A 13,425-nucleotide genomic window follows, 5' to 3' on the forward strand; every position below is an offset into this window, starting at 1 on the left:
ATAATCCCGGCATCAAAAATACATAGAGGAGTTTGTAATGAATTGTGTTTGCATCACAATAATGATGTAAATCTCTAGGAGTCCTGGATCGAAACGAGTGAACAGATTCAAGTGGTATTAGTTTGAGAAGGTTTAAAAACCTAACAAAGCAAGATAGAAATTTCGGAAAATGGCGATTGCTTATTTTGATCATATAAACTATAGATACTAACTGTGGGTCTTGGTTTGTAGCTCAACATTCAGTGATATCGGAAGCTTGATAAAGTAACCTTTTTATTTTTTTGGCTCTATTTTGCAAATATCTCCTCTGGGATACGATAGAATTGAGCTATCAGAACATAGGGCTGAGGGCTGGGTCACATTAAGCAAGTCAGCCTTCCCCGCCTCAGGTTTTTCATCCGTAAATTTAGATCTTTTTTAGTCCTTTCATTCTAGAATTCTGTAATATTAATAATCACCTTGTAGCTCTGAAGATGGCATGTGTGCTAAAATCCTTCTCTGACCTGAGTACTTTATCGAGCTCTATCTAGTACAAAGGTTCTGTCCACCACAAAGCACAACTATTAGCAAAAAAGAAATATCCAGTGTTTGCTCTGAGAGCCCAGTTATGTGCCAGCATGGAAATACCTTGAGGGGCAAAATAAACACAACTCCTGCCTTTACAGAGTTTTCAGTTTGGTGGGAGACGTTAAATAATCGAGAGAATAAATAAGTGTATAATTATGAATTGTGTTAACCCTTTTAGAACAAAGGTATAAGGCATGAGGAGGAATTTAACATGGCTGAGGTCTCAGGAAAAGGTTGGGGAGAACTGATGTTTGAGCTGAGATGTATAGTGTGTCCACGGGAGTTATTTGGGTGATGGGGCTGGGGAAGCGAGAATGCCAAAAGTGCAAGGCAAAGGAAAGAGCAAGTGCAAATGCCCTGGGTGGCCTTTGGAGAAACTGAAAGAAGAATGCTGTCTCTCCCCTGGTCCACAAAGGAGGAGCGGAGGTTGGAGAGTTTGTAGGGGCCCCATCTTACAGGGACTTGCAGTCTGGGCCATAAATATTATTTTGATTAATTGATGAGAAATAGTTCTAAGGAATATTCCTAGGAAGTCATACACCACCTTTACACTTCTGTCGTGGACAAAAATAATTTTTATTATCTCAGACATTGTGTTGGGTTCATTTCTCTCTGAGTAGCCCCTCCAATGAAGGAATTGCTTGATTACCAGCATATAGAGATGCTGGGAGAGTTTTCTCTAGGAACGTAGTAAATACATAGTAAAGCATGAGAGTTCGAAGCTCCGTAATGTTTTCCTGAAGTTACCCTCTCCAGAAAAAGAGCCCCAAATCAACAAAATTTCCTGATCAGAACAAAACTATAGAAGTGTCTTTGCTTTATTAGTTCATTGGCTGGAGGAAAGGCCTAGAGCACATTCCCTAAATTATCTGTAGATTCACGTTGTTAAAGACCTGAAATCTGTGCCACAGTTTGTCTTCAGAGCAGCTCAGCATCATGGGGAGCTTGTTGGAAATGCATGCTCTCAGGTCCCACCCCAGACCCTCCGAATTGGAATTATTTTATCAAGGTTTTCAGGGGATTTTTATGCACAATAAACTTTAAGAGACACCACTCTAGGTACTGGGAAAAATGAATTAAAAATAATGTATAAATTAAGGTATTTAGAGTAAATTTAAAATTAGCTTCCTTGCAGTTAATTATCGTTTAAATGTAAAATGTCCTTAACACTTTCAGAATTCCATTTTAATTATTGTTATAGAAAATGTTTCACTGGGATACAATCACTCTAGGCACGGTGCCAGCAATTTCAAGGTTTAAAATTTACTCAAAACACAGCAAAATATTTTGAGTAAATACATATTTCCTTGTAGGGTAGAAATTAGCCATACTATCAATTATCGATTACTGGAATGTCCAGTAAGCACACAACGCTCACAATGGTGAAAGACAAAGCAGTACTTCAGTGGTGTGTTTTTTGTCCTAAAATCAACTGTTAAATAGTCGTTTAGCCAGTGAGACCCTGACAGTCAAAATGTAGAACTATTTATGGGATTCATCTCTGAAATTTCCAAGACTATTTGGACTTATTTGGAGCTCAAGTTTATATAATAAAAACACATTCTTAACAATTTATTTAACTAAATTTGGAGCTTCAAGCTCTCAATGGATATCTGAATCATGGGAGCCTTGCCAGATGTTTTGGAGTGTGGAATTCAAAACACATTAGCAGCATGGCACGTCAGGAAGTTTGATGCAAAACATTTCTTCTCCCTTTCCAAAGGCCTTGTTTAGTTTCTATGGTAAGGCATGAACTATGGTGACAGTTCATAGCTCTAGGGAAACATCTAAAATCCATAAGTAGTATCTACCCAGACAGTGGAAATGCGAGGCAATTATCTGCACAATCAATGTCATTAAAAAAAAAAAAAAAGTCTAGCCGTCCAACCATATTCAGTTAACTAAGTCCAAAGTGGTTATTTACCTGCTGGGCTTATTTCACTTTTTGTGCCTAAGATTCTGCAAAAGATCTCCTGTCTCTTACCCCATTCCCACCTTCCTCACCCTTGGCAGATGACTTTCTTTATTCTTTACAGAGAAAATGCAATCTATTAGGGAAATCTTGTGAAATTCCCCGTAATTTTACCATCATGGGGGTCAGAATCCCTTTGCTTGTTCTGAGATACTACTTTTGTCATTTATGCCTACTTTTTCTTATCCTTCGTTTCTGAATCTTTCTCCTCATTTTCCAAATATGTCCTGGTTGTAGCATCAGATTGGACACAAGTAGTAGGCTTTCAACAAATGTGTATGTTTGAGGTTCTGCTGTCCCACACCTAAAAACAAAATGCAACACACCCGGCTGTCTTCTTGACGCTGCCCTTCGGTGACGAGGCCACCAGTTGTCTGTCTTTCCCTCTTCTCTTAGAATTAAACTTCCTGAAAGAGAAATGTATGACCTTCAGCTCCTGTTTTGTCTTTCATCAGTAATCCCAACTCAACCATGACAATTCATAATGAAATCACCAGTGCTCCCTTTTTGCAAAGTTTGTGTTAGTTTTTCCTTCCACATTGTACTCAACCTCTCTTCAGCCCTCCAGTCTTACCTCTCTCTTGAAATTGTCTCCTCCCTTGGAATCTAAGACAATACTTTTTCCAAGGTCTCTTCTCAAACCTTTTAGGTTCTTTTCTAGTCTTTTCTCCCTAGTTAGGCTCCTGTCCTCTATTTTCTGTCCCACCAATGAACTCATTCTCTGATTCTCTCTCACTTCCTAATTTGCTTTGCCAACCACTAGCTTGTCTCCACATTAGCTATGAGAAGTGCTATCCTTGGGGGAGGGGGGAAGGATGATCTTCTTCTTCTACCTTAAAATCTCCTGATGTTGCATTGCTAATGAACAACGTCTATGGGTGCCTCCTTTATTTAAAACACGGCTTGTCACAAATGGGCATGTATATATGTGTCAGAATGCTCTGTCCACATAAGTTATGCCTAAATATCAGTGATCTGTAATGATAAGCCTGGCATTTATGTAGAGCCATGTTTTTAGGTGTTTTGCTGATTGCTTTAAATTATCATTTGTATTTAATTCTCACAATAATCTATAACATATTCTCATCATTACTCTTATTTACCAATGACAAAACTGGGGTAATAACATGCTCAAAGTCATGAAGAATGTAAGTGGTGGATCCAGGATACGAATCTAGATAAGCACTATTTCAGATTCCATGCTCTTAACCAGATCCTACATGGGTTCCTGGAATGCTACATTTAGAAAGACATCAGCATCTAGTACCACCCTAGACCAGAGGAAGAGGTCCTCTGCCTGGACCCCGACCAAAGGGCCCTGCCCTGGCCCTTCCCCACCGGGTGAGGAGTCTGCCCTGCAAGGGGACCTATCACCCAGGCATGTCCTTTCTTCTAATTGATGCTTGGAGTACCTGAAACCAGAATTGCCTTCCCAAAAGGCTCTGTTCCGAATCCCAGGGCATGCACAGGCTTCTTGTCCAGGTCTGTGCTCCAGTCTGAAGACCAGGGTGTCAGAGTCCATACCTCTAAGTAGGCCCAGGGCTTGCCATCGTGCAGGCTGGAGCATCCAAGTAAATGCACTGGGGGCTCTGGGGGTGGGACAGAGCTGGGGCTGTGAAGACAAAAGGAGCTGGTCACAGGCCAGGGGCTGGACTTGGCTGGGCTCAAACTGCTCTAGTATGTTCTGGCATAAAAAGTCAAGCAGCCAGAGAATTCTAAAGCCTGGCCTTTCAGAACACAGCAAGATAAGTTTTTCAAAATGTAGAGAATGTTTTATTTTATAGTTGTTTGGCTTGATGTAAAATTTTAAAATATGTAAACATATAGTATACTGGCCTCAGTTTGTAGGTTTGTCCCAGGCCCTGCAATTATTAGGATTGGGCCTAGCTGTTGAGTTAATTTCTTTTTCTGTCTGAAGCTATAGGAGACTAAACATCTCAAAACTCTTTTCTTTTTCTGTGCTGAGCACAAGCTTATATATTTTAGAAGTTTTGTTTTGTTTTTTTATTTTTTTTTTAATTAAGCTTAGAATGTACAGGAATCACCCCAGCAATGATTTTCAAACTCTACCATGCATTGGAATCACCTGGGGGCCTTGTTAAACTGCAGGTACTGATTCAGCAGGTCACAGGTGGGGCCTGAGAGGCTGCATTTCTAATAAGCTCCCAGGTGGCGCTGACCCCATGGTCCTTTGACTACGAGCCGCAAGGACCTACAGTACTTATGTAAAATGCAATTCTTTGGGCATCACCCTCAGAAATTCTGATTAAGGAGCACAAAATGGGGCCCAGATGGTGAGCAAACCAGGCATTAAGAAACACCCAGGTGGTGCTGGTAAGGTGGTCTGTAGCCCACATTGTGAGAACAAATGCTTTAGAACATGCTTCTCCAACTTTGATGTGCATAAGGATTACCCAGGAATCTTGTTTAAAGTGCAGCTTCTGATTTAGAGGGCCTGGGGCAAGGTCCAAGATGTCCCACTTCTGATAGGTTCCCAGGAGGAATCACACCGAGGAAGCAGGCTTTAGGAACCCCTCTCGGGGTCTTTAGTGTTTAAGTCCCGTGTTTAGAATGTGGTTTATTTGCTTGTGAGGTGAGGGGTGCGGAGGTGACTTGGGGTATATTGTCTATGATTCCCTCAAACCTCCGCTTTACTGGTTTCACAGAACAGTTTCGCAGAGCCCTTGTGTGACACCAGATTTGCTGGTGATTCCTTCTCTGAGCTTCTGCTCTGATTTGTCCTTTCTTAGATCCCTGAAGTCAGTGACAAACTGGGTTTGTAGGTACCGTTTGTAGATGTTTCCAAGGAGCACCTGTGGGTTATCTACCACCTTGCAAAAGCAGCAGACATTTCAGACATTTGGGCCAAGGAAGGTGCTTTTCTTAATAATTCAGGAACTGCATTTCCCTTCCTAGGCGCTCACCGAGAGATACTCAATTCCATGCTTGAGCTGTGTGTGTTGTGAAGAGTAAATTGAAAGGTTATTAATCTTATAAATTAGGCCTGTGCAGAGGGATAATCCAGATGCTCTTGGGTTTCTTCTGATAATCTATTTTATAGCCAGAACCATTATCTGTGAGTGGAGGATTTAGACCATGTCTCTCCACACAGCTAATTCTAGTATTTGTGATGAGTTAGTGACAGGCAGCTTTCACAGGGCAGTTCATAAAGGTGAGTTAAGGTAATTCAAAGGTTGTTAAGAACGAAGGATTTCCTCCTTCTGTGGGGCTCACACGTGCTGTTTTGCTGAGGCAGGAGGTGCCTAGGGACAGTCCCATGTTCACCAGGCAAGTACGAGATGATGGAGGCAAACCCTTGACCTTGAATGTAGTTTCTTTAAAATTTGTTCAATTCAGTCTACTCTTTGGGATATCTAATACCCAAACTGTGCCCATCTTATTAAATGGTATTGCAAATTTTAATATCCCCTTTTAGTTGCCTCCTTTTAAATGCTAGGGAATGCACAAAGGTTCATTAGATATTTTTTATAAAATGCAGGAGAGGGAACTACATGAAATAGTTAAGCAAATTCTTCAAGCTGGTGGAATAGTTGAAGGTTTCTTTCTAGAGCAATCAATAAAATGCCCCAATCCACCTCTCCATAGGAACAGTTCTAGTTTATTGAAATGATAGAATGATGAACACAAAATATATATACTTAATTCCTAAGGATACTAACTAAGGGAAAAAATCCCACATCACAGAAATTTTGCATATTTCAGCACATGGAAATAAGATATTGTGGTCCCTTGATGGTCATCTATACCAGCGTTCACAGTGTGTGGTCCCCAGACACACAGCAAGAGCAAAACCTAGGGCTTTATTAGAAATGCACATTCTCAGGCCTAATGAGTCAAGTCAGGTACTCCAAGGGTGAAGCCAAGAAATCTGTGTTTTATTAAGACCTCCAGGTGATTCTCATGCAGGCTCAAAATTGGGAACCACTAATCTATACCAATCACTTCTAATTCTAATGAATTCTTTGATATTTCTTCCATGCCTACTTGTGAAAGGTGATATTTGAGGCCAGGGATTCTTAGAATCAGTGGGGAGCTTTTAACAAAATATCAGTGGTGAAATTTCCCCACCCAAAATAATCAGGTTGGAAAATCAGGGCACCGGGTCCAAATATCTGTATTTTGGAATGCTCCTTATGTGATCTTACTGTGGAGGAAGAATGAAAAGTACCCATCTTGGCATTTAGATGATTGCAAGAGAAGGAAGCAGAGTCTTTGGCCTAGAAGAGATTTTAGTGGTAAAATTTGATCATAAATATAGAATTCTAAGATGATGCTAAAATTGATTTCAATTTAAAAGAAACACTAAAATTTTAAATGAATTTTTAAGTTTAAGATTTTACTTTTTCACTGAATACAGGCAAGAGCAACCAACTTTAGCCCTAGAGTTACAAAGGACTAAGAGGCAGTCTTTTTTTTGTTCCTATAATAAGGGTTCTTTGATTCTAGAAGGAGGTCCTAGGAGGGTATTGATAATCTAGAAAGCTGATGAGAAAAGTAAGCATCTTAAGAGTGCAAAGGTGAAAGGGACAGAGAATGTTGCAACATTTCAGAGCAGCCCATCCAGGTCCTAGTGTGGGAGGAGTGGGGTGAATTCTGCTTTTATATTCTGAACGATAGGATTTCTCTTCCTCTTTATTGTACCCCCTACTATGGATCTTGAGAAGCATGGTGTTCTCCTCTTAAATAACAGAAAAAATAATGAACTAAGGTAAGTGCTGTTTCACAATAGTGATGCTTTCAATTGAACTCTCTGGCATTTATTATTTATACTATTTCTGACACTACTTATGGCACAGTAGTATGTCGGTAGATTGCTTACCAAGTGCAGGAAAGGAGGTTTTAACTGAATTTATTTCTTGCAACCTACAAAGTTCTCAGTGATTTATAAATGTACAATGGAATAAGATTCAATGAGCCTTGATGAGACAAAGCTGAAATAATTCAGAATCAGGAGCCTGAAATTTTACAGGCATTTTGTTCATCTCAGTGAAATCTCATACTGTTATTGAAATTCCTCTAAGTTCATTAATCTCATTTAATAGCAGCTGATGCAAATCCACTTGGACTTTCGGGAGGAAAAAATAATGGGCCATAATGCCCTTGTGCCACAGAAAATAATACAATTATTTTTACTTTGCAAGAGGTCACAATTGAGGAGTTTGAGATTTTGAGCTGCCATAACTACAAATTTAGCAAAAAGTAGGCATTTAATGATAGAGTTCACTCTGGTGGTTTAGGTTTTATTTTGAATGTTTGTTTTGTCTTAAAAACACTAATGCTGAAATGTCTCAAATCTTTATTTTCAAATCACTTATTATATTACCATAAATTACAGGGTGCAGTAAAGACCAGATTTAAAAGGAAGCACACTTTAGTGTCTCGCTTTTCTATAAATAACTTGACACTTTATGAAATAAGCATAATCATACAAGTTAACTTTCTCTCTTTTTTTCCTTCCCTCCTATAACTCCAGTTGTAAGTACTGAGCTAATAATGGCCTTCCTCCAAGTAGCTCAGTGGACTGTTCCAAATATAGGAGCATAATGGGTAGAGGTTAACTGTAGGAAGTCAGAGAAAAATGGTAATCTATAATTTCACCACAATTATAATGTTTCCCTTAACTAATAGTTAAGCCTACGGGGCGAGTGCTAACTAATACTTTGAAAGATGCTCTTATTACTTTTACTGTTTTGATCCTTTTGCACTCTCCTCATATGTCATTAGAAGCAGTAAGGTCCTGGGCTGGGACCCTTGGTGGCTTAGAGGTTGGAGGTTATGTTACAATCAAGGGGAGCCCCTCAGCCTAGAGTCGAGAGTGGAACACACTGCCATCTAGATGACCGGGGTGTGCCATGTGGACAGGAAGCAGAACTAGTCAAGTTGAAAGGTTCTTTGTCAAGACTAACCAGGCCTCCCTCGAAGCTCCGTAAAGGAGAACATGTTCGGCTCAATTGGGATGACTCAGATAAAACTTCTTTTCTCTTGTATAGAGGTGAGGGAGCTAACACAGGAGTAAATCCTGTGTTATCTGTTTTATACCTTGCCTTTGAGAGAGGAACATTTACAAGTAAAGCCATCTCCATGAAGGAACCCAGTGGGTCTACAGGCAGCTTTGGGAGAACATCATCATAGATGGGGTAGGTTCCAGGTCCCAAGAATCAAAGCAAAACATGTTGAGTTGTACATTTAAAGCACATGGTGGGCAGGGAGCAGGACACCCATCTCTTTAATTAGACCTGTAATTTCAAAGTACCGGGTACCTTGTTCACAGGCTCTAGTATCGGTGTTTATTGAATATCTTTGGGACAAAGAAGGTCTTGTTAGGGAGAAAAGCTTCCCAGGGATCAGCTGGCAGAAGGAACAATAAACACAGACAAACTGTCCGGGAGGATTTATTGGTATATTTTGGGAGAGTCCTTCCGTCCCCACTGTCACACACTATACTATTATAGATTGTGATTAGACATGGGATCATGTGTTTGGCCAAGTTTAAAACCCACACAAAATTGTAGGGTTAGAGTCTGGAACAAAATTCAAGCCTCTTGGTATGGCGTTTTTCTACTTATGGCAAAATGTGGCTTCCGGGAGGATGAATTAAGATGCCTCAAAGGGAAAATATCCTTCCAAAGGAACATTTCGATAATTCCAAGTGTAAATAAATATAAATCCAAAACACATTTTTAATTAAAGGGAAATTGCCTATAAAAACACATTTATATCCACTCCTTTTCCATACATACTTCACTCACAGTTCCCTCCAAATACATTTCGAAAGGAGTAGATTGTGAAAGGAAGCATTTGTAAACGTACACCGGGTTGCCTCTTTCAAAATTGGGTTATTTGAATTAAGATTTTTTAAAGGTAACTAAAAAGCAGCGCTCTAAATCACAAGAAATCATTGCAATAAACTAAAACTATTGTAAAATGTATGTTGTCGTTTCCCCACATTAATCGCACAGAAAGCTTGCCCCTTTATCTTAACAATTGAGTAAAAGATCTTTGCACAATCAGGTTTTCCACTTCCCAGAAAGTCCAGGTACTTTGAAAGCCAACTCCCCCACATTTTCACCTGTTTCTGTTACCATTCCATCATACTGTATGTGAAATATGAAAACTTAGTTTTAGCTTTGTTCTTTCTTTTAAGTTTCCTCTTCTTGTGGCTTTTATTGTATCTTATAATTATGCTTTATAAAATGCTTTCTGCCTTCTCCATATATAGATATATAAAAAATATTTATAATAAGCAACCATTCAGAGGGAAAGAAGACAGGAGCAATGGGATAAGGAAATATGAAAAAGAGTATTCCTTTACCTTCAAACGTTTGTAGTATCTATCTATGGTCTAGTATTTTTTTTTAAAACCTGGCTTCAAAAGGGGACCCAAAGACACTGATACATAACCTCTTAGAGAGCTCTCACGAGCTGCCTACAGGGACAAGCAGAATATAGTATCTGTCCCACTATTTAGACAAGAAAGGTCAAAGGAAGTTGCATTTGTAGAAATGAAGTAATTAAAAGAGTACATAGGTGTTAGCCTTGAAATTTTGTTCTCAAGTGCGTTTGTTTTCATCAATGTCCTTCTCATACTCCTAGATAGACGTCTCTCCACCTAGACTGAAGACAAGTGAAGGGGCGTGTCTTACTCAGTTCCACATTCCCACTGCCCAGCGCTGGCCCCATGACTTATAAAAGGTGCTCAATGAAGGCGTTTGAAAAATTAAAAAAAAAATCTTTGTGTATGTGTGCACTCATGCCTATGTGTGTTCAAGCCTGTGTGTGCACTCAAGCCTGTGTGTGCACCCATGTCTGTGTGTGCTCAAGCCTGTGTGTGCTCATGCCTGTGTGTGCACTCATGCCTGTGTGTGCACCCATGCCTGTGTGTGCTCAAGCCTGTGTGTGCTCAAGCCTGAGTGTGTGCTCATGCCTGTTTGTGTGCTCATGCCTGTGTGTGCTCATGCCTGTGAGTGCTCAGGCCTGTGTGTGCACTCATGCCTGTGTGTGCACCCATGCCTGTGTGTGCTCAAGCCTGTGTGTGCTCATGCCTGTGTGCGCGCTCAAGCCTCTGTGTGCACCCATGCCTGTATGTGCTCAAGCCTGTGTGTGAGCCCATGCCTGTGTGTGCTCAAGCCTGTGTGTGAGCCCATGCCTGTGTGTGCTCAAGCCTGAGTGTGTGCTCATGCCTGTTTGTGTGCTCATGCCTGTGTGTGTGCTCATGCTTGTATGTACACTCACGCCTATGTGTGTTCAAGTCTGTGTGTGCACTCAAGCCTGTGTGTGCACCCATGCCTGTGTGTGCTCAAGCCTGTGTGTGCACTCATGCCTGTGTGTGTGCCCATGCCTGTGTGTGCTCATGCCTGTGTGTGCTCATGCCTGTGAGTGCTCAAGCCTGTGTGTGCACTCATGCCTGTGTGTGCACCCATGCCTGTGTGTGCTCAAGCCTGTGTATGCTCAAGTCTGTGTGTGCTCATGCCTGTGTGTGCACTCAAGCCTGTGTGTGCACCCATGCCTGTATGTGCTCAAGCCTGTGTGTGAGCCCATGCCTGTGTGTGCTCAAGCCTGAGTGTGTGCTCATGCCTGTTTGTGTGCTCATGCCTGTGTGTGTGCTCATGCTTGTGTGTACGCTCATGCCTATGTGTGTTCAAGCCTGTGTGTTCATGTCTGTGTGTGCACTCATGCCTGCATGTACACTCATGCCTGTGTGTGCTCATGCCTGCATGTGCTCATGTCTGTGTGTACACTCAAGCCTGTGTGTGAGCTCAAGCCTATGTGTGTGTGCCCCTCTTCAGGGCCTCAAAGTGAAAAAAGGACCCTGTCCTTTTTGAGATGTCCTCTAGTATCTAGACTTGTTGTGGACAAAGTACACCAGAGTTATATCCACACCCTCCTAGTCAGTCAAGTGTGTATTTATACAGAATGTAATTAAACTTGACACACATATATCAGAATCTAAATTTAAGAGGCTTATAATTACTTTACCATGCAATTTATGATTGTTTCCTTTAATGTTCATAGGCATATCATCTGGCTAAACAAGGTGGGCTTGAGATCTGAGTGTTTAATGAATCAACAGCAATAATAATGAGTGTTTGAAATGCATTTTAAAATACCTATTTTGAATATAGCAGACATTTATTTTTGTCTGTTTGAAATCATGAAGTCTAAAGGCAAAATTAATAAATATGTCTGATTCACTTATCTGGACCTCAAACAATGTATTACCTTGCATTGAAAGAAACTTAGGAAATGGAAGGGTTATAGCAAAATTCAGAGCTAAAACCTTATTCTAAATTCTGTATTTTAATCTACCTCATTATTCATGCTGGGAGTAATCCTTTTCCATTACTTTAAAAGAAATATTTGCTATTTGACAACATTGGTTGGCAGAGAAGTTCTTAAGCTTCTATTTTCAGTGGAAAAGAAAGTCATTTTTTTTCTTTGCTATTCAATTCCCTCCATCACCCTAATCAAGATATAATTTAGCAATAGCAAGGCAAACTTATGATTCCTGTTTTCTTTAACTGAATTTCTTCTTTTCAGGTTAATGATTAAACACGTTGAGTAGCATAATTGGGGGGAAATGAGGTTTCCCAGGCAATGAATGGCTTTCTGATGGGTTACAAATTTATTTTGAACAGATAAGCTACTGTATTTTCAATTGGACAATCAAAATATCATTTAACTTCAAAGGAAAGGAGGTGATCATTGAATGCTTTGACTTGCTTCATATTTATGGTTATTTTACCCATTGTAGAATACAGTTGGACATAGTTTTATATTACTATGAACTGAACCCATTGCTTCCTCACATGAAACTCACTCCATGAAGAGGGGCATTGTACGGCAGACAGAGAGGCGTATAAGAAGCAGGTCAGTGGCAATAAACCCATTCCTGCTAAGTTTTCTGTCGCCTTCTCATCAGAATAAAGAATATCTCAGATTATCTTTTCTTAGAATTGCTTCCTTTGCACCTATGGTCTAGATACCCACCAATTTGTATTTAAAGGTATTTTATTCTTCTTTTAAGAGCCTGAGAAATACGGGAATATATATATTGATTACACCTATTCTAAAGATGTGAATAACATCCCAAGGTTGTGCAAAAAGTAAATTTATAAATGTTATTTGGAAACTAAGAACTTGATAGAGTGATGAAATGGCAGCCAAATTTGCTGCATTAGTGATTACAGATGTTTGGGACGGAACTGAGAGGGCAGTGAACAAACCGTGTAATCCTGATGGGAAGGGTTTTCCCTTAATCACATGTTGTAATCCTGGAGACAAGAGCAAGGAAGACACACAAACAGATGCCAGTGTAGACAGAGGGAGTTAATTTTTCCATTTAGCACAGGCTTATATCTAAATCCAGCCTCTGATTAGCCTCATTGTTGCCATGATTTAACATTTATCAAATGCCAGTGATGTACTTTATGAAGTTACTCTTCAAATATAATGCATGAAGTCCTTGTTTTGGAGTTCTAAAATTCAGGATTAAGTAAACTGAATTTCACTTCTGCCAAATATCATGGTATGCATAACTTTCATAGGCTTTTTCTCAGTCTCTGTTTTAAAGCCCTAGGAGTCATACATTGAGGAACAGAACAGTATTAGTCCAAAGGAACAAAAATCCTGGACCTACAAACATGCGGTTTAATATACAAAAAGCAAGTCTAGAGGAGCTTCATAGGAACAGTTCATGCTCTCAGACAATATTTATTGAGTTTATACTATAAGCCCTAAACAAGATATCATTCTTGAACTTGAAAACTTTCAATCTAATGGGAGAATACAAGGGATACAAACGTGTAAACAGAGGATTGCACTTGATTTTCACTGGTACAAAGAATTACACACCTGTGTGCCCCGAG

At 40.0% G+C, this 13,425-nt stretch overlaps 1 protein-coding gene across 12 annotated transcripts in view; it reads right to left on the minus strand.

Moving 5' to 3' along the window:
- LOC143676488 (uncharacterized) overlaps positions 1 to 13,425 on the minus strand; it is a 339,453-nt gene that overhangs the window by 4,800 nt on the left and 321,228 nt on the right. For 6 of the 12 annotated variants that reach the window (XM_077152000.1, XM_077151999.1, XM_077151998.1 and 3 more), the window contains 2 exons: positions 3,952 to 4,151; positions 2,866 to 2,946 (listed from right to left, as the gene is read on the minus strand). In XM_077152000.1, coding sequence (XP_077008115.1) covers positions 2,866 to 2,946; positions 3,952 to 4,151 — 281 coding nt within the window. Of the gene's footprint in view, positions 1 to 2,539; positions 2,947 to 3,951; positions 4,152 to 13,425 lie in introns of those variants that run through there. The other 6 variants (XM_077151989.1, XM_077151991.1, XM_077151988.1 and 3 more) reach the window with 1 other exon arrangement.

The sequence above is a fragment of the Tamandua tetradactyla genome, chromosome 3 (assembly GCF_023851605.1).
Source record: "Tamandua tetradactyla isolate mTamTet1 chromosome 3, mTamTet1.pri, whole genome shotgun sequence".
Lineage (NCBI taxonomy): Eukaryota > Metazoa > Chordata > Mammalia > Pilosa > Myrmecophagidae > Tamandua > Tamandua tetradactyla.